Source organism: Ahaetulla prasina, chromosome 3, assembly GCF_028640845.1.
Source record: "Ahaetulla prasina isolate Xishuangbanna chromosome 3, ASM2864084v1, whole genome shotgun sequence".
In the NCBI taxonomy this organism is placed as follows: Eukaryota; Metazoa; Chordata; class Lepidosauria; order Squamata; family Colubridae; genus Ahaetulla; species Ahaetulla prasina.
Window position 1 is genome coordinate 50,986,286 of NC_080541.1, and position 22,513 is coordinate 51,008,798.

Below are 22,513 nucleotides of genomic sequence, written 5' to 3' on the forward strand. Positions count from 1 at the left end.
GCAACCACAAAAACGAAGGGGTGATAATTCTTCCATGAAGAAATGCTTGGTGTGTGGTTAATCTGAGTAATAAGACAGGAGCATAGGAAGACATTTGAATAACTGGCAGTGTAACATGCTTTTAAGAAGCCTGAAAAAAGATTATTCACAGTATAGAAAATACGAATAACGGTTAAAATATGGGGTAATCCTATAAAATTGTGGATTTAGTACAGACATAAGGAAATAGTTTTTCCTTACAGTGCTTAGTGGAAATGTGCAGAACAAGCTTTAAGAGGAGATTAAACAAATTGGTAGGGATACAGTAAAGCTATCAATGACTATTAGATGTGATTGCAACAGTATATACTACCTCCAGGGTAGGTACAGTGTGCCTCTGAATATCAATCTTTTCAGAAACACAACGGGAGAGGATTTTTGATCTTATGCCATGCTTTTAGCCTGTCTTATATTTTTACATTCATATAAACCTACAATACAGGTGTTCCTCTTAGAATTCAGTTGAAGATGCTTTTTCAAAGGCTTCAGAGGGTCAGCTGGCAAACATATGTTGTTGCCTAAATTCAAGGCAGACTTGAATTTAGTTACTTGACATTCACAAGTTTCAACAGTGAATCATTATTTCCCAAGCTGAAGCATAGTGGTCTGTTTCTTCTGACTGCACTGCCCTTTGAGCAAGGAGAATATATTTATTACAAAACTAGGACAGATTGTTTTTCTCTGTTCAGTCTTTCAAACAGAAAGGAGATCTTGAGAACATTGGCAGCAGTTACAAAATGGATGTATTCTAAGCAGCTGGTCAAGACCATCAGTATACCAGTCTCAAAATTCATATTATTAGTTTTGTGTTTTGGAGAGCAATAAATCTGTGCCTGCAGCTAGCCACAATAATTAAAAAACAACACGACACATCTGATGATGTCATAATACAAACCTTGCCCTTACATGTATCCGATGTAACTACCGAACTTGTAGGATTTGTGTTGTGATGTCATGATGCATATTCTATTATTTGTCCCAATTCTCCTTGCAGAGAGACTTATGATTATTTGTTATATCCAAACCAGCATGTGTGCAAGTAAGTCAGAATAGAAAAGAACAGACATCTTAATAAGAGCATTCAAGAGGAGAACAAGAAAGGGAATTCCATGCTCTGTGTTTGCTCTTCAAATTCATGATTGGACACAGTACTAATGATCTGGCATGGCCTACAGCTGGAAAATTATGTGCAATTTATGCAAAGTCTTCCTGGCAATTCTTGGCAATATTGTGTAGACCATTTGCTTTCTACTTCATTACAGGCTGGCTGGGAACTCTGAGTATTATCAAATAACATATCTGGAGGCACTAGGATGGGTAAAAATGGACTAGTGGCAAGCAGCTCTAAAATCAGGTCATGCAATTTAGCATTTATTTCCCTTTTAAACTATTTTTAAAACCATTCCCATTATTCATCTTTTAGCACAACCCTGACCTGATTTTAAGAACTATTTGGCTGTAACACAAAACATTTAATCCAAATATTCAATCCAAATATTTTTTTTAAAGTGCATGTAACTATGTCGTTCGAATCCATCAAGATACAAGAAACAATTGAAAAAAAGGACTAGACATGGTACACATGAAGCCAACAACTTTTATTTGTCAGACAAGCCTCAAATTACTTGGAGTGGCTTTCTGAAATCCTTTCCTTGGTTTCTCCCAACACTGATAATTGGTAGAACCAGACTGGATTATTTTCTTTATTTGCATCCCAGTGACTGTTCTTTTCTTCTTTAAACAGATGCTTGAATCAGCGGGAAGCTTCTTTTTGAAGCTGGCCAATCACCAGTAACTGGTTTTTCTGTGAAAATAAAAGTGAGTAGCAATAGTCTGTTCATCACCATTTTTGCAGCAAAAGTAATCAAGGATTGAAGAATATTATTGGAAGGAAGTTATTCCTGCCTCAAAGAATGGTGCCATTTTTCTTTGTGTTCCAGCCAAGATTACTATGGAATCTAGTGTCTGGAGAAAGATGGATACAAAAAGTTGTTTGAAAAATAACTCAAAAATAAATCAAATTGACTTGTGTCTTTGGGTATCATACCATCAACCATGGTTATTATATCATTGTCATAATTTCCTCTTATTCTGTATGTAAGGGCTTACCAAAGTAGATTTATTCAGCAAAACTTGTACAGGATCTCCACACTGTTTTGCAAATTTTTAAAGAAAAAGTTAGGTCTACAAGCCTTTGATTTAAAAGATACTAATAATGTCATCCATTTAGAATCATCGAGATTCTAAATATTGTATTTTAGAAAATGGTTTGGATTTAACAAAAGCATAATAATCATCCAAGAATTGTGTAAGATGGTTAAAGGAATTTGACTCTCCAGAGCTATTTTATTTTATTATTTAATTTATTGGAGTTAGAAACTGTTCCAGTAGTGAGCAACTCTTTATAGCATACAATGCAATGTGCATAAATTGAGCTAAAATCAAATACAGAATAATAGCAAAGCACGTCAACATTGAATACAACAATACATACAACGGTAGGAACATCAATCATCAAACTCTCCACTATCAGAGGAAACTGTATTGCAGCGTCCCAGTCCTCAAGGCTGATGTAATAATCAGGTTCTAATGGCCTTATTGCTATAGTCTGATGCTTTGTGTCATTCAAGCTTTTCACCTTCTAAGAATAAGCTGCATTAGTAGCTATTTTCCATTTTGATGTAATACAGTATGCCCAAATCAATTCATTATTTCAAAGTTGTCACCAAGGAATAATTTTTTGACGGAGGCATTCATCTTCATTTTCAGCATGGAAACATGAATATTTTATCTGGCACGACTACATGGTCTGATACCAAATGAAGTGTCAGACTGGATGTCTGCCTTGACCTTATCTTTAGGCAGCAAAAAAATGTTAGATTGATACAACCAAACACCCAGTCCTACTTGTAGGAAATCACTGCAGGCTCACTGAACTTTTGCTTGGAAATAAATCGGAAGAGCTGCCAAATGAATATCTACGTCAGAATTTCCAAATGGAAAAAAGTCAATGTGCTGAAAGATATTAATTTACCCAGGTGATCGAAGTACGATCCAATCCATGGCTACGCTCTTATTGATTCAGTGTACAAGTAAACTGTGCCCAAGAGATGCCTACATTAAAATTCTAGCCAGGTTTGCTGGGTTTTGCTTTGATAATAAATGAAGGTATGAGAAATAAACTTGAGAGCAAAACACTGTAATCCTAAAAAGCAGTACAAAAACTTTATTAAGGGAAAATTAACAAATTTTATTTGTCCTGAAATTACATTACTTCACTAAATTAATGCAATCAAATCAACAGAGTTGTTCCATCATTAGGTTCCTCACTGAAATAATCAGGGATTGACAGTACTTTTAATCGGAAATTTATTCTAAATTAAATTCCGTGATTGACCACTTGGTGGCATAACAGATCTCTTTTTGACTAAAGCAAAAAATATTCTGATTTAGTCTGTGAGGCTCAAACAATTGAGACTGGTGCACATAGTGTGGATTGTCCAGCAGGTGTCTCTTCCCAACTGTATAATAATTATTAAAATGCCTGTTTCACTCTGTAGGAATCCTTTTCAAGATCTTCCTGGGGAAGAATTGCACTGACGTGCAATGATTAACAAAAATTCAATCCAGCTGACTCATCCTTCCATAATAAATCTTTCAACTGGATTTGAGGTCCAGATGCATGCAACATGGAGCAGTACAGCAGAATTTAACTGTGTTATTTTATTGCTTATTTTTTAAAAAAATCTGCTACCCAACTAGTTCTGACAGTTTTTGCGTCTGACATTTCTGAAGCTGACTAAATTAAATTGTAAATTTAAATTAAATATAGATATTGGATGGAATGAGGAAGGGATTTGTAAAGCTCTGCTTTCTTCATCTTCTACTAGAGCCAGAGACCTTCATTGGATTTTTAAAAGCTTTCTTGGTTATTACTCAATGGAATATGCCTGTCTTCCCGTGGAGATTTCTTAAAGATCATGATTTAGGCAACTTTGGAAATAACTAAACTTACCATGGGTGTTCAGGCATTAAAATATTTTATGTTATTGATAAAAGAACTTTTCAGATTCTTAAACTACTATTTTCAAAATCGGAAATTTTAAGATGTGTGGACTTCGACTCTCAGAATTACGCAGCCAGCTTGAAGTCCCCACATTTTAAAGTTGCCAGGTTTGAAAAACATTGGTTTAAATAAATGCCTTTTGCCATCAGCTTTGATATAAAGTACCTACGTCATATGTAGCAGCAGGTGAACAGAGATACAGGATCATTGGGGCAAAGTCCTTTTTCAGGACTAAAAAACAATCAGAAGCCAAAGAAAATCCAGGAGGCAAGAGCTGAGCAGTAAGTCACTGAGTAAACAGCAAATCAGAGTTAAATAAAGCCAGCAGGATTTGATGTTACAAAAGTACATTTAGAAAGGCTACAGCTAGAATGAAAAAAGCATCTAACATTCAAAGCATGATGCACTTCTCTTCCTAAAATCTACTATAATATTAAAAAAAACAACTATTGTGACTGGATCCATCTCCTTTATTTGTATTCCAGAAACACATACATGGGTGTGTGAGACTGGGATGAAGGATTTACTTTTACCATATTATCAGACCTAAGAGAAAGGATTAAGATTCCCTCGTCACATAATCCAGATTGGGTTTTCAAGTACTAACTCGACAGTTTAAAAAGTAGACTGTAGCATGATATAGTTTTTACATATTGTTTCGTTCATGGCCTTAAGTTGCTTAACAGAGCTTAAACTGCAATAGAAAGACAACTCCTACTTCTTCCTGCTTAGAGGAATCTAATAAGCTATCTCAATTGGTATGTCAGCCCAAGTTTAAATATATAACAAGTTCCACTTTAACTTATAGTTTGCTATATTAGGCAATCAATCCCAGATGCAGATATTCCCGTTGTAATGCCTGATAGAATCATCTGTTTTGACAGTAATGAGATATAAAGGGATTGTGGTGCAGTCATGAAAATGGCCCTTCTGCGCATTTAGATACAGTACAGCTACCAGATTAGAAATGCAAAAATCCAGAGAGCCATTAGATGCTAGGAAAAAAATGCATAAAACTAACTCTTTGCTGTCATGTAGCAGTCAGCCCAAATCTGCTAACCCCTAAACTCTCGGAGCCAATGCAGTTTCAAACATTAAAAAAGGAAGAATAAACTGAACAATGAAGCACCTGAACAATGAAGAACTATCACTCCCAATGTTCCTGACCATGCTGGCTGACCTGGTGAGAACTATATTTCAGTACATATGGAACTCCCTCATTTCTCCATCCCTATAAAACAGATTGAGACATGGATATATCAAAAACTAACAATCTAAAACATATTTCCAGACTGGCCACAAAGAAAGAAAGGTTACAAGAAAAAGGTTTGGTATGAGGTTTCACAATTCCCATACTAAAATAATATTGAAAATCTATGGTGATATCTCAAACATGCAAGGAAAGCTAAGAATATTTTTGAGTTAGAAGAATTTTGCAAGGAAGAGTAGGGCAGGGGAGGATCCAAAGATGATAATACAGAGTCTTAGCTACAGTAGCTATTGGAAGCATTTGGAAGTTGTTACTTCTACAAAGAGGATGTTAGAAAGTGCAGACTGAAATGATAGGCAAACTTTTGCATCTACTACATTCACTGTTTTCTTAATTGATTCTGTAAACAACTGCACATAAACAGTATGTGCTCAAATTCGCAGAAAAATGTCATATTTAAGCATGCCTGGGTGGTGTCAGTTTTAACTCATGATAACTCATAACTTCCAACTTCCAGCCTAGCTCAGTCCAGATATTCTCTGTTGATCTGCCTTGATTTTTCACACACGGGGACAGGAAAGAGGGAGAGGGTGGGGAGGGAGAGAGGGAGAGGGCGGGAGGAAGAGGGAGGGGGGACAAATGCTGTTACTTGCTCAGACTGAATTAAAAGAAGGTTCATTCCTGTATTTCATTAAAGAAGGGAAAATACCCATAGAAAAAAACTTAAGGAATTTGTTCTGAAGTCAACATTTCAGCAATGGGGAATATTTTGTCTTAATTATCAACATCTGATTTCACACTGAAGAACAAAGGATGTGACAAGTTCAGAATAATAAACAAACCTTGAGAATAAGGACTCTAAATTTAGCCTCACATACTAAATCAAACCTAGCCCACTGTTTGCAATCAATGGTGCCCTCAAGAAGTTTTAGACTGCAGACTATAGGATTTCCTCCGATCGAAAGGTCAGCAGCTCAGTGGTTTGAATCCCTGGTGCTGCCGTGTAATGGGGTGAGCTCCCGTTACTTGTCCCAGCTTCTGCCAACCTAGCAGTTTCGAAAGCACATAAAAATGCAAGTAGAAAAAATAGGGACTACCTTTGGTGGGAAGGTAACAGCGTTCCGTGCGCCTTGGCATTGAGTCATACCGGTGACATGACCACGGAGACGTCTTTGGACAGCGCTGGCTCTTCAGCTTTGTAACGGAGATGAGCACCGCCCCTTAGAGTCGGCAACGACTAGCACGTATGTGCGAGGGGAACCTTTACCTTTTACCTTTACCAGCTATAATTTTGAATGACTGCATGTAGTTTAAAATGTTACCTCAGACATTCCCAATCAGGAACCAAATGCCTAGTTAATACTCCAGTTTAACCAGTGAGCGAAAATGTCCGGAAATATATCTGAAATTGAATTGGGGAGAAGTGTCGTTGCATTTAAAAAAAAAAACATGAAGTCTATTCCTTGACATATAAAGGTAGGATAATTCTCTAACCAAAGCTCTTATTACCTCCAGTTTCCACATTAATTGTATATAAATATTGGCTCTGTAGTGAAACTTGAATCGTAATTATTCAGAGGTTGTACTGCTTAAGTGTCTTTTGAGTTTCACAATTTAGATAGCTAATATTTTAAAACATTATGTACTTCCTATTTTTTCTTCTTCTAGTCTATTATATTTGGTTTCTCTTTGTAATTCCTATTAGTACTTATTCCAATCTCTTTAAAAGTATATCCCACAGATTTCAATTATATTCCCATTTAAATTTATGTAGGATTGTATTTCAATAAAATCAAGCCTATAATGACATCATCATTACTGGTATCATTTTATTGTTTCATGACAGATTTTAATCAAGACTTTTGGTTAGTTTGAAAATTGAATGAAATCTTCTCCAACGCTGTCCTTCAGGTGTTCTGAGATTACAATTCCTAGAATTTCTATCCAGCACAACTAAAATGAAGATTTCTTCAATATTATTGGTCACATATTTTCTTTTATGAATACTGATTCTTTGTAAACTGGTATGGGATCTGGACTGCCAATAGGCAGCAGAAAACAGATGCAGAAATCTTTTTTTGTCACTATCAAGTGTCTACTTCGCTGCTACCCAGTTCTGCTAGCATTACATTGGCCTCCTTACAGAATCAAAGGTTCTAAGTCTTGTATAACTCATCAAATGATTTAAGATGTATCATTCTGTATATTATTTTATTGGAATCCTATTTCCCTACTTAATATGTATTTAAAATCCATAGTTTTTGAAGTATAAGACAGTCCGGAGTATAAGACACACCTTAGTTTTTGGGAGGAAAATAGGGGGGAAAATCTGCCTCTGCTTACCAGGTATTCATCTGGCTAGCGTCCTTTATTAATATCTTATGTTTTTGTGCCCATTTCAGTGATACAGTGACTGGGCAGCTTACAATATGATGAAACCATTGTTTATGGTTTACTATTATAAACAAAGCACAATTTAGTTTAAATTCCATCATGGTTCATACATCATAGTGTAGTTTATAGCATATCACGGTTTAATGTGAACCGTGCCTAAAGGGGAAGTCATTTTTTTCCTATATATTATTTTTCCCTAAAAATTTTGCGTCTATCATTTCCTCACTCTACTTCAAAATATCAGCTGGAATATATGTAGTCTTCTACTGACAACTATTCACTTAGTGACCTTTTGAAGTTATAATGGCACTGAAAAAAGTAACTTATTATTGTTTTCCATATTATAACAGCATCCCTGTGGTAACATGATCAAAATTCAGACTGGCATGTAGTGTATGTATGCCAGTTGCAGTGTCATGTGGTCAAGTTATGACCTTCTGACAAACAAAATCAATGAAAAAGCCAGATTCATTTAACAACTGTGTTACTAGCGTAACAACTGCAGGGATTCACTTAACAACTGTGGCAAGAAAGGTCATAAAATGGTGCAAAACTCACTTAACAACTGTCTTGCTTTAGCGATGGAAATTTTGGGCTCAATTGTGGTCATACATTGAGGACTACCTATACAAAATATGTTTTTGTGTCAAGAAAAGATTGAAATCACATCCCTTATTGTCAGAACACTTAAGAAAGATTATTTGTTTTCCTACATTTGCTCCACTGTTTGCAATTCTGACACTGACGTATGCTCTGGCAGGGTCATTTATTTAAATTTTTAATCCTCCACTGGTCTCAAGTCCTTGAAAAAGGCAGGACAAGTAATGTCCTACTAATAAAATAGGAAATTAAAAATGGCTTCTTTGAGACTTAGCAGCAGTACTAATAAAGGAGAATATTTGTAGCTCAGGCTTGAAATGAGAAGTGGCGGTTGGAAGACTTAATACCTTCATCAGAGATTAGGAACAGCATATCAAAAAGGTCTTTCAAATTGCACTTTCTGAATGAAGTCCATCTTTACTGCATTCTAAAATTTCCAGTTTCACATCACCTTTAGCCAGGCATGGTTGCCACAATATAAGATCAATGTTTCAGTAAAAGTTCATGGCTACATTATTTTAGTCAATATACTGCCAATAAAACAATTAATGGGCTTATCCTAAGTATTTAAGAAACAGTGCCAATACCTTGATGAACGTATCTTTTCTTTTATGTACACTGAGAACATATGCACCAAGACAAATTCCTTGTGTGTCCAATCACACTTGGCCAATAAAAAAATAAAAAATTCTATTCTATTCTACTCAATACTTGAATTCTGAATTAAAAGAGGGGCCTGGCAAACAATACAAAACACTCATGTCTCTCTTTTTCAAAAGGATCTGTGCTTTTAACTCTGATTTATATTTGATTGTGATCTTTTCTTCAGGCCAATTCTTTCCTTCTAACACAACAGTATCTCTGGCTGCCTTCAACTGAACAATCTCCCCCTCTAAATTCACGTTAAACACCTGCTGACTCTGACTCATGTAGCCTTCATAAAGACTCACCCAGTTTTTTGACAGAAAACCTCACTCAGGTTAACAACATTCTGCTAATATCCTTCTAAAGCCATGTAATAACATGCCTTGCACCCATTGCCCAACATCATTCATTTTACCCCCACCACTTGCCTGACATGTCAGGACCTTATGATTTATACAGAAGTCTGGCTAGAGAAGCCCAAGGGCCTTCTTCACCACGCTTCTCCTATGCTGATGTTCTGGTACAACTGCATTAAGCATGAGATTGTAGAGAATAAGGCTCTTACTGTCTTCTGGATCATATGGACATTTGATTAATCATCAGCTGGTACAGATGAACATTGTCACATCATAGGAATGATGCTCACAAAGGCTAGAGTCAACTTTATTTTCTGCACTGAAATCAAAAGGTTGTGGAAATTTAGAAAAGAGCAAGCATTTCACATGACAGAACGTGCTTTGCTTCACTGTTGTTGATAGTCTACTGGGGAATTTCACACCATCTGTTAAGTAATTTTTGCTACGTTCTATGAAAAAATAATCTGCTACTTGAGATAGATTCACATAGTATATTCTATAAGTCTGTCCAATATTTCACACACAAAACATTTGCAACCTGTAATCGTAGTGCTGTTTTTCCTAAAAATCTGTTTTCCCTTTATTGTTTTTATAATTGTTCCTTAGATCTACTGTATGCGTCAACAATTAATACTACCACTTTTACTAGTAAGACACTGCTGGGGAGAAGTGGATACTGCATCCCTTTTTTTGGAAAAATCAAGTTGGGATATTTCTCATGGACTTAGTGATGTTTTCTGATCCCATATGAAGTTGCCACTACAACTACATTATGAAGACCACACAGAAAGGGTTCCATAGTAGGTCTTGTAATGTATCAAGCACAGAACAATCCCTATGCCAAAAAACCCCAATGTATTCCTACCCGTGGTTGGCCCTGTAGGGCACAGGTGTCAAACTGGGGGCCCAGAGGCCGGGTGCATCATGTGCAGGCTGATGAAAGAAAAAAACATTGTGAAACATCAAGTGACAGCAACATGATGCCGCGAATTTGACATCCGTGCTATAGGAGGGCAGCCATGTTTGTCTGTGTTAGCAAAAAAAAAATGAGGAAGACTCTGGTAACATTTGTAATAATATGTGTTAATTGGAAAAAGTGCTATCAGACTCCTGATTATTGGTTATCCAGGTTCAGCATTCTAAGGCAAATTTACAGAATATTTTTTGGAATATTTGGAATACACTTTCCATTTCACTGTAAATAGTTTTGTCTGAAAAAATGAATTGCATCAAACAAACCAAATTTAAGAGATCAATGGCAAAGAAAGCAGTAATAAGAAGGAAGGCTTCATAGGGGGCAGGAAATGAAGTAACATTTTAACAATTGTTATGCAGGAATGGCAGCCTAGAAGCAGAAGGAAATTAGTTGAACCACTAAAACAGAGATAAGTACTCTAGTGTGCTCCTGTTATTTGGACTGCAGCTCCCCCAAAGCACCACTCAGCGCAGCCAGTGATAACGATTGAGAAAACTATCCTCCGAAAACTATCCTCCGTAACATCTGGAGGGCACCAGATTGTTTACTCTACTCTACAATGTCTTCGATTGCCTGCATATTTATCTAAAAGAAAACATGCCTAGGAAAGCATCTCGTTATTTCCTTGATTTCACTGCATCAAAGCAGAAGCCACATTATATCATTGTTTAAAAAAATAGTAACTATCCTGCTTGGTGCTAGCAAACCAATCAAATTTCTTCAGCATAGGTGTTCTTTCAACAACAACAACAATGTAAGACTTTCTTGGAGTCTGTTAACAGTTGGATCTCTACATGAAAGCAGATTAACTCCACTGCTGCACTTGTTTTGGCATCTCCCAGATAAAGAAGTTATGCAGCTTGACAAAGCACTTTGCTCTTACAAGTCTTAACAGAACCACAGAGATTTTTTTTCCATATCTTCACTTCAACACCTGTTGCAAAGGTGGCTGGGGTGGTCTCCGTAACTTTCCACCTTCTACTTCCACTTTATATTCCTTGATCTACTGACACGTTGTTTATTTATTTTATTTATTTATTTATTAAATTTTTATACCGCCCTTCTCCCGAAGGACTCAGGGCGGTGTACAGCCAAAGTAAAACAAAAATGTATACAATTTAAAACAACAATTAAAAAGAGCAAATTTTAAAGGCTGATTATTAAAATTTAAATTAAGAAGTTAAAAAATATTAAAAAACCCAATTAAAATACATCACTAATTATGCCAGTCTTTTTTACAAACACTGTTGTGATAACAGTGTTTGTAAAAATGCAATTTTAAGATGAATTTGGGGACACAAAGATAGAGAACTAGAAATAAATTTCAGTTACAAACAGAACGGGCATATGATTATGTGGCTTAAATTGCATATAATTTGCAGGGAGCATTTCATGAACAACCCAATTTTGCATCATGTGAGAATGAAGCATTCACAAGGTTTAAATATTTGGGGGGGGGGAATAGGTCTGGATCTGCCTTCTCTAATCTGTTGCCTTCCAGATATCCAAAACCTACTTCCAACACATCTGGAGGGCACAAATTTAGAAAAAGCTGAGCCAGAAAAAAAATGGTATTAGAGGGAGTTGGCTAGCTTTCCTCTATTCCACACAGGCTCTCTGGGCTAACTGGAGCATTTGGCTGCACATATTTAATTCTGTGCGAGGGTATTTACAGGAATGACTCAATTTCCTCCAGGAAGGAAATGCAGAATTCCTTGCAGCAAGAAAATTCTAAATTAAGAAAGGGCTTCTGTGCCCTCCATAGAACTTTTGCTTAGAATCAAAATCCAACTCTGTTCGATGAGATTTTCTCTCAAGTAATCAATGCCTGACATTGGGAGTGTTTTGTTCGAAGCACAAGGCTTATGCAGAGCAGAAGCACCAAGTCTTGTGGGTTTTATCTTAACCCAAGGACATCCAAAACAACACTGATTCTGTTTAAGCATTCTTTATTTTCAGTTTCATATGCCTGGCTACCTTTAGGGTTACAACAGGGCTATTCTGTGATTCAAAAGACAAGTGTGGGGTATTCCCTTAAGCTATGCAACATTTTACAGCGATTCCCAAAAATAGGTTGCACCGCCCTTGACAAAGCAAAGCCTCGCTCATTAACGTCTTCTGCTGGATTACTACTAGAGGTTTCATCTCTACCCTCCGCTCTTTGCTAAGCCGAGGGAAGCGTTTCTCCTCCGCCTTGGCCCGCGCACATCTGGGAGGCAGGCGCGCCGTTGGAAGAAGCTTCGCAGAACTCCGCAGCTCCGGGAATGCGGACAAAAAGGCCCTTTCCCTCGGCGCCGCCACACACACAACATCTCCTCAAGCAGAATTCGCCCGGGAGGAGCAGGGCAAAGAGACTCCAGCGCCTTCCTTGCCTTGCCGCTGGAGAGGAGCGTCTTCCTCTCTCCTTTGCAGCCATCGCGAAGGGAGGAGTTGAAACTTGATCCAAGTCCTGAGCAACTCCAAGGGATTGGATCTTCCCTCCTAAGAGCCGGGAGAAGTCCCCAGCCCGAAGAAGCTTGAGTTTGTCAAAAGAACATGAGCGAATTCCGGATTGGCTGAAACGGCGTCCCCGGACCCCTCCCCTCCTGCACCTGATGAGTGGGGTATTTACTGCACTTTTCAAGGATTTCTTTGCACTACATAATTTTGCTGCATGGGGCAAGCAGAGGAGGAGATGTTCTAGAGGACCAATGTCCGTGCAGTGATTCTTCTCTCTTCTGCTGCTCAAAAGCTGGGAACCGTTATTCCGCAGCGAGAGGAAATCCGGGAAGGGGGAAGCAGTCCTTGTGTTTCAAAATGCCACGGTCCTTCTTGGTGAAGAAACATTTCAACGCGTCCAAAAAGCCCAACTATAGTGAACTGGATACACATACAGGTAATGCCGGAGGGAAATCTGCATGGAAGCTGGAAGTCGGGCTCCATTTGGGGTAACGGTCGTTCTTGAGTTAAACCTCCCAGCCTGTTTGCACCAAACTACCCGTGTGCACTTTAGCATACTTTTTCGTCCCCCTGGGCAGTGCTTTCTTTTCGTCCTATTTACAAACGTGTCAGCACCAATCTTTTGAAAAGTCTACCTTTTTTTTTTTTTGCTTAACTGCTAAAATTGCATTTGATCTTTGCTGCACAAGAGAAGTTTGGAAACTTAGGGGGATAAGCTCGGATTTTACTGCTAGGTTTCTTGACCAAACTGCTAGGTTTCTTGACCAAACTGGGAGAGAACTATGCTTGGACCAAATCGGACCTCCCCCAGTTTATGGTGCACCGTGTTAACTTGCATATATGAAGGACTGCATTCCTTGAACTCTCTACATTTTAAAAACATATGTTTGTCAATGTCATGGCAATTTCATCATTTCCCATCTGGGTAATTCTGGGTATTTTCTAATGGTTTTCCTCTGTTTGTCTTCTTTCTAGTGATAATTTCTCCATACCTTTATGAGAGCTACCCGATGCCGATAATTCCACAACCAGAAATCCTGAGTTCGGTGGCATACAATCCAATCACAGTCTGGACTACAACTGGGCTGTTGCCTTCCCCCTTACCAAGTGATCTTTCTCCTCTTTCTGGATATCCTTCATGTTTGGGAAGTGTCAGCCCACCCCCCCATTCTGACACTTCGTCCAAAGATCACAGTGGCTCAGAAAGCCCTATTAGTGATGAAGAGGAGAGAATCCAGTCCAAGTTGTCCCACCCCCATGCAATTGAAGCTGAAAAATTTCAGTGTAGTTTATGCAACAAAACCTATTCAACTTTCTCGGGACTTGCCAAACATAAGCAGTTGCACTGTGATGCCCAGGCTAGGAAATCCTTCAGTTGTAAATACTGTGATAAGGAATACGTGAGCCTGGGGGCTCTAAAGATGCACATCAGGACCCACACACTACCTTGTGTTTGCAAGATTTGTGGCAAGGCTTTCTCTCGCCCCTGGCTACTCCAAGGACATATCCGGACTCATACTGGTAAGAGGGAAATACGATTTTACACATACATGGTATAGAGCTATCTAACCGTTCTCTGTGTTGACCATACTGACTCACTGATGGTTCTTTTTATCTTCTTCAGTTATTGCAATTATATAGATATTGATTCCATTTTGGTCTTTTAGATGTTCAGTAGGCATTTTCTACTCCCCCACCCTTAAAAAAAAACTTTCTTATGTGAGTGGGCCAAATTTTGTCCTGCCATAACAACTTCTAGCTTCTCTGCAAATTTTCATCAAGGTGTCAAAAGGCAGGAATCCAGCTGGCCATAAAAATGCCTTGGAACATGATCCATGCAGGAATAAGAGAAAAGAAGCAGACACAGAGGGAATAGGAGGCAAACAGATCAAGTTTCCAACAAGAATCTGCACAGTCAAGAGTTGTGCCCAGGCAGTGCATATAGCAAAGCCCATTAGTCAGCATATGGACATAGAAGGTAGTTTTTTTCCCCCCTCATTGTTTAGAAATGAGTTTTTGCTTGAAATCAATTATTTGGTCAGATAAACGAGATGAAGACTGCAGTTGTTTCTGATTTAGGATTGCAGCCTAAAAGGGGATCTTAAGTGTAGTTAGCTGGGATTAAGTCTCTGACTTTTAAGTTTTATACAACTCCGGATATACGATCAGCACAACTAATCCTAAAACAGAATACTCTTTGATCCTGGTTTATGTAGAAATAACTCTTGTTTATCTAAGATTGTCTTTAACAATTCTAACTAAACTCCCCAAAGTTATAATGCAATGCATAATCATATGGCAGCAAACCCCATTGAACACATTCTAAGGGAATTTCCAAAGGGGATTGGCTGTGTAGCTATCCAACCCAACTGAATTCTGCATTAAATTACATAAATTCAAGCTATGGGACAGAAGTGAATTGTTCAATTAGGTGCAAACTTTTATTTGTCATGTTTTTTTCATGCGACTCTGCAAGTCACATCATATGTGAATCTATATATTGGTTTCACAAAAGCAGAATACTAAAGCAATAAATCTGATGGGACCTCTGCCATCCACATCAACAGCATACAAATCACAGCCTTGGGCAGCAAAAGGCGTTGCACAGGATACAGTAAATGAATGGAGGAAACATATGGAAATGTTGGGTGGAGCCCAACCTTCAGGGTGCTGGCTGCACCTGCTGAAGTAGAATAGGTTAGTGACTTGTCATTCAATGCATCATGATTTTCTGCAAGCTCTGAGTTGCCCACAATGTAAAGAGAACCTCTGATGGCATTTAGAATCCACCCATCTCCTCCTCGTGCTATGTGAATAGTTTGCCCACTTAATATACACATTTCATTATTATAGCGTTCAAGTGACTAAATTCCTTCTTCCCTTCTTTTCAGGAGAGAAGCCTTTTTCATGCCCTCATTGCAACAGAGCATTTGCAGACAGGTCAAATTTGAGGGCCCATCTGCAGACTCATTCGGATGTGAAGAAATACCAGTGCAAAAATTGTTCCAAAACTTTCTCTCGAATGTCTCTTCTGCACAAACATGAGGAATCTGGCTGCTGTATAGCTCACTGAGTTTACCTGTTTTCATGACTTTGCCACAAACTAAAGAGACATCCACTCCTTTCCATGTATTCATCTGTTTCCCAAGAGGTGCAAAAAAAAAAATTTATTTCAGTTGTTTAAGCATGACTTTTCTGTAACACAAAAGTAACGACATATAGAAGAAGATGCACATGCCAAATTGATTTTTTATAAGAATGTATCACAGTTAAAATGACCATTCCAGCCAAAGTCTCCCAAAGAACCAAAATTTTGCTACATACCAAGTATCACAAGTGCTTGTTGGCATATTCTACATGAAGTCAGTAAATGTCAAATTTTTTTTTAGCATAGCGTGCTTCTTGATGAGTGATCTGAAATGTCTGAAAATTGCATCATTTCAAAGGAACAGAAGAATGTATGTCCAGTTGTTTGCCATGTTTTAACAGAATGTGCCTTTGTAAAACTGCCATGACAAACACTTTTGATGATGCTTCCTTTATTTGTAACAAAACGTTGGGCTTGTGAACTTATTGTTAAAATGGGAATAAGTGCAAGAGTGAGGGATGGGGGGGATAACAATGGATAACTTTAAAGCTTTATTTTCCTAATTGCACAAAGGAAATGCAATACCATGAGCAACTATCCTCAAATGAGCAATACCATTCAAGTGCCTTTTTATATAAAAAAGAAACAAATAGCTTTGTTTAAGGATGTAGACGTAATGTAAATAATTATATTTTTATATGACTGAATGTTCTGAAACAAAATGAAATGTTATCTATTGCAGTGTCTATAGGAATCTTGAAAAGGTGAAGCTAATTGTCTTATATTGTTTTCTAGAATTAATTTTGTACAATAAACTTTTTGGAGTAATATTTTATGTAGTTTGTCACGGTGAATAAGAAATCTTAAGTGGCTTATTGGAGGACTGCCGAGAATATAGATTTAGTCTGTGGGGGCCAAAAAATAATCAGTAAAGGGCTGAAGTTAAAGAAATCTGGCTAATTTACTCATTGCTTAGAAAACTGCTTTGAATAGTAAGCTTTGATTTTTCTCTGTTCTTTGGAGGAAAGATGGTAGAATATAAGTAGAATGATCACCAAATCTTACATCTCTTCCTCAAAATCACTGTGAATTAATCAGAAATAAAGTATAGAAGGCAATGTACATCTCTGGTCCTCAAGAAAAAGTATAGGCCTAGCTCTACATTGGTCAATCAATGAAGAGAAAGCTTGGCTTCCTTCCAACCATGGAAAGTATTGGTATCTCCTTACCACAAGGAGCCAATAATCTTCAATTATTTCAGCAGCCGCCTCCCAAATTATACAGTTCAACAAAAGTGCCATTCCATCCAAACAGGTGTTCTCTGAAAAACAGGAGGTTGCAGAGAAAAAGGAGGATCTTTAAGCATTGTTTGCATACAGGTGGAAGATCCATGTGTGTTTGTGTGTATGTTAACTGAACTCCACAGCAAGTGGTACCATCAGATGGTTTACCAAACCTACAGCAAGATGGTTTACCAAACCACCTTAATGGAACCAATGAGATTCCAATATAAATGTACATACAATTTACATGACATGTAACTGTGGGCTCTGTCAGTAGACTGAAGCACTGACTATTTGATATGGAAAAGGCTAACCATTCGATTCCCTATTTTGAAATTCTGTAGTCTTCTTTTTTTTTTAAAGCATAGTTTTTACATACCACATTAAAATGTCTGTTTCTTTCTAGTTGAGGAAATTTATTTTTTAGCAACTCTGATTAGTGAACTGTTATTTAAAGGGCAATATTTGTGCAATCCAGGATACTAGACAAATAATAAAAGGGATTTCAATGGTCTTGCAGTAGAAGAATGTTTTTTTAACCTTGACCACTTTAAGATGGATGGATACCAACTCCCAGAACTATCCAGCTAGGATGCAATAGATGGTTAGAAATACGTTGTGATCTTTCAAAGTGAATGAAACGGTAACAGTGCTGTGATCTGACCAGGAAATGAGACTGAGTTGTCTCTTATCTATGGTATACATATTTTTAGGACAGAGGATGAAGCATTACTGTACTGTAACATCAGCCTTTCCCAATTAGGTATCTTCCAGATGTGTTGGGTTTCAATGTCCAGCCATCTGCTAAGTAGAATTATGGGAACCAGCATCCAATACCAGATTGGGAAAAGCTGATACGATTTGTACTTTTTGTGCCTGCTATGTGAAATCACATGGACAAGCACTCTATAAATCACTATAGTGGTATTCCTGATTAAATCACTGGAATGATCTCTGCTGTATGATGTAACCAACACTAAGTTATTTTTAATTACCTGATTTCAGAGTAAATGATTTAAGCCTAACTTTCCTCTTTAAAGCAGTGAGCATAAGCAGGAGCCATTTTTTTTTTACTTCTTGTTTAGTTGTGTCTTTTGTGCACATTTCTTTAGTACATAAAGGTTTTTGTTTTTTTTGTTTTTTGCATATATTGTTAAATCAGGGTAGGAATGAACTTAGTCCTAAAGCAGCATGTCAGAAATTGCATTTGAAATTATTGGCAGGGCTAGAATAAAGCAATATGCCCAGGAGAAAAAACAAATTTGATGTTAATTACATTAGGTTGGTGAAATACTGGTTATATAATTACTCCAGTATTTTAAGTATCTTCTGTATCTTCGGACCCATTAAAACTTACAGTTCATTTAAGCATTTTGGACACACAAGGCACAGCAAAAAAATAGGGCAGACTCTGAAGGAGAACACAAATTGCTGTATTCCAAAAAGTTCAGATTTCAATCCCAAGCAGACCCACCAACCAGCAGAGCCGGTGGCAATGGATTACATGAATTGTAATATAATTTTTTTGGAAGATATCACATTGTCTTCCTCTGGGCCACAGGCTGTACCTTTGATTAAGGTGATTTTTTACAAAAATCTTAGATGTAGACCATTATTGTGGGGTTTAAGACGAAATATAATAGTGTTGAAACTGAACATTATAGTAATGGATGCACAACTGGAAAAATCAGTGAAACTAAGAGAGGGAGAGGGGGAGAAGGGGAGAGGGAGGGAGGGAGGGAGAGAGAAGGAGAGAGAGAAAGAGAGAGAGAGGGAAAGTCGGGCTAATCACAGGAGACATCAACTGCCAGTGGAAGTAGAGGACCAAGAAATTACCAGGCTCTGGGAACCCCCAGCAAAACCCCCAGCAAAACCTCAATGAGTTGGATATATCCAGTGGTGGGATTCAAGTAATTTAACAACCGGTTCTCTGCCCTAATGATTTATTCCAACAACCAGTTTGCCAAACTGCTCAGAAAGTTAACAACTGGTTCTCCTGAAGTGGTGCAAACTGGCTGAATCCCACCACTGGATATATCATAAGCAGTTACAAATAAATGAAACCCCCCCCCCCAAATATACCAATTATATGACTGGGATTTCCAGGATCTGATGTTGTCACTGTGATACAACAAATGCCATTAGCAAATCCTGTATCGGAAGTGCAAAATCACATTTTGACATACCCTCGATCAAATTACACAGCATGAATGAGTCAGGGCCATGGCATCTGCTCTGCAGGCTTAAAATGAGAGGGGAAAAAGTAGGTCAGTAAGTAAAGCTGATGAGACTGAAAGCAAGCATCTGGTTTAATAGGATAGCATTTCATTACAATCACTTTTCTGATCTTAAGGTGGGTGGGGGTGTTCTAAGTGTCTGAGCCCTTCAACAGATAATTAATTATACCACCTCCATATATTAGAATATTGTACCGGCAAATGAAAAATATTATTTTTATTCCCTCAACAAATATATCAGTATATTTTAACTGCTTACTTTTTATTCCAAACTGTATTTGTCAAAGCAGGAAGGATTCTGGTATCCACCAATCATTTTCATTTATTTTAGTGTGAGAAAGCATTAATGCGTTTCAACTTTTTTTTTTTAAGGATGTTATTGCAAGGTGGCTGTTTTTGTGACATGCACACATAGCACAGTGTGCAAAATTTATTTTTGCTCCTCTACCACAATCAGTCTGCAATCAACTCATTAAACCAGTTGTTGGTCTTCTGGTCTCTCCCACCAAAGCTAACTGAGCCTGAAACGGCCCTTCAAAATGAAAAGAATAACCTGCTGTTTCCTATGATATCAAAAGCTTGTCCCTGTTAAATGGGTTTTAGTTGAATGAAAATGCAACTTTTGGTGAGTTAAACCAGTTCTTGAGTGTAAAATCACAAATGCCTACAAACGAAGCCTCTGTTTGTTCTACCAAATCCCAGGTCTCTGTGAGCTGAACCAGTCTTTGGAATATCAGATCACAAGTCTCTGGCATTAAACCAATGTTTGCTGTATGAAATCATAAACCTTTGCCACTAAATATCCTGCTTTTTTCAGAGAGCTCGAGATAGCTTCCTTGGGACTCTTAACGTTGAAGCAACAACCCCATGAAGTGTGTGGCTCAAAATATCCCCAGTGCCCTCCATCGCCAAGTGAGAACTTGAAACTGGTCTCACTGGTGGGTGTGTAATGCCCTAATCACTGTAGGTACTGAGATGATATCAATTAAAACATACCATGAATGAAGAAATGACAATGCAATAACATTTAATGCCAGCATTGAAGGGTTTGGTTTGCTTTGCTTTCTAATGTTTGATGCTTGTGATCTGTATTTCCTGGAGTGCAAGGAAAAAAAAACACCTCTTGGAAACAAAATCCACAATTGGGATGTTTTTATTGAAAAAGCTCAGTTTTCAAATACCAATATAGTTGACAGGCAACTAAAGTTGTCTAAATCTGCATTTCTCAACTTCAGCAAATTTAAAATGTGTGCACTTCGTCTCCCAGAATTTAAAACCATCCCTATCTATAGGACCTGATGGACTATGTGCATACTTCTTAAAAAAGCTTTCCACTTATATAGCAGAACCCCTAAGCATAATCTTTGAAAAAGCCTTCATGACTGGTTCCCTTCCCAAACTTTGGTCACTAGCCACGGTCATCTCTGTCTTCAAAAAAGGAGACCCCAGCTTAGTTGAAAATTACAGACCAATCTCTCTATGCTGCGTTACCTGTAAAGTTATGGAATCCATCATCAACCAATACATTACCCTCCACCTAGAAACAAACAACCTACTCTCTAACAAACAATTTGGTTTCAGAAAAAAATTATCCTGTAATTTACAACTTCTTCACTGCAAAAATATATGGACTACTAATCTTGATCAAGGCAAAACAATAGATGCAATTTACATAGACTTCTGTAAAGCTTTTGACTCAGTGGTACACGATAAACTTCTCCTCAAAATAAAATCCTACGGCATCTTCGGACTCCTCCACAATTGGATAACAGCGTTTCTGTCAAACAGACAACAAGTGGTCAAAATAGGCAGTGCCCTATCAAATCCTGTTCCTGTCAAAAGTGGCGTTCCCCAAGGCAGTGTTCTTGGACCAACACTCTTCATATTATACATTAATAATCTCTGCGACCATATTAAAAGTAATTGTGTTTGCTGATGATGTCAAACTATTTAGCACTACCAACAATACAGCTACCCTTCAAAAAGACCTTGACTTTGTGTCAGAATGGTCTAAAACCTGGCAACTCCAAATCTCAACCAGCAAATGCTCTGTCTTACACATTGGAAAAAAGAATCTAAACACTAAATACAAACTCGATGGACATTATCTTACAGATGACCCCCCACCCTATCAAAGACCTTGAAGTCTTCATATCCAATGACCTAAGTGCCAAAGCCCACTGCAACTACATCGCAAAAAAGGCATTAAGAGTTGGAAACCTAATCTTACGTAGCTTCTTCTCCAGAAACACTATACTACTAAGCAGAGCTTACAAAACATTTGCTAGACCAATTCTTGAATACAGCTCGCCTGTCTGGAACCCATACCACATTTCAGACATCAGCACAATTAAACGTGTCCAGAAATATTTTACAAGAAGAGTTCTCCACTCCTCTGAATACAACAAAATACCTTATACCACCAGACTTGAAATCCTGGGTTTAGAAAACTTAGAACTCCGCCGCCTCCGACAGGACCTGTGTTTAACTCATAGAATCATCTATTGCAATGTCCTTCCTGTTGAAGACTACTTCAGCTTCAATCACAAGAATACAAGAGCAAACAATAGATTTAAACTTAATGTTAACCGCTCCAATCTTGATTGCAGAAAATATGACTTCTGTAACAGAGTTGTTAATGCTTGGAATATACTACCTGACTCTGTGGTCTCTTCTCAAAATCCCCAAAGCTTTAACCAAAAACTGTCTACTATTGACCTCACCCAGTGGTGGGATTCAAATAATTCAACAACTGGTTTTCTGCCCTAATGATTTCTTCCAACCACCAGTTCACCAAACTGCTCAGAAAGTTAACAACCGGTTCTCCCAAAGTGGTGCGAACTGGCTGAATCCCATCACTGACCTCACCCCTTTCCTAAGAGGTCTATAAGGGGTGTGCATAAGAGCACAAATGTGCCTACCGTTCCTGTCCTACTGTTGCTTCATGATTATGCTTATGTATGCTGTTATGACAAATAAATAAATAAATACAAATTTGGAGTTTGGAGTTGGAGTTGAAGTTAAGCGGCAACTTTTTTTCCTTACACAGACCAAAGAGGTTTATTCCATGCTGTTCTGTGCCTCAACTGCCATATGAATATCCCACAGTAACAGAGAGCAGAGTGAGTCTTAAGCACAATATAAGAAATAAAAAATAACTCCTGGTGGGAGTCCTACTGG

General features: G+C 37.9%; 1 protein-coding gene across 1 annotated transcript; it reads left to right on the forward strand.

The window, feature by feature from the left end:
* The first annotated feature begins 12,184 nt into the window (after positions 1-12,184).
* Positions 12,185-16,643, forward strand: SNAI2 (snail family transcriptional repressor 2). The gene is made up of 3 exons (XM_058177410.1): positions 12,185-13,161; positions 13,701-14,246; positions 15,617-16,643. Exons 1-3 carry the CDS (start codon positions 13,083-13,085, stop codon positions 15,796-15,798), a joined length of 807 nt encoding a protein of 268 aa, XP_058033393.1. The 5' UTR covers positions 12,185-13,082; the 3' UTR covers positions 15,799-16,643.
* The last annotated feature ends 5,870 nt before the right edge of the window (positions 16,644-22,513 follow it).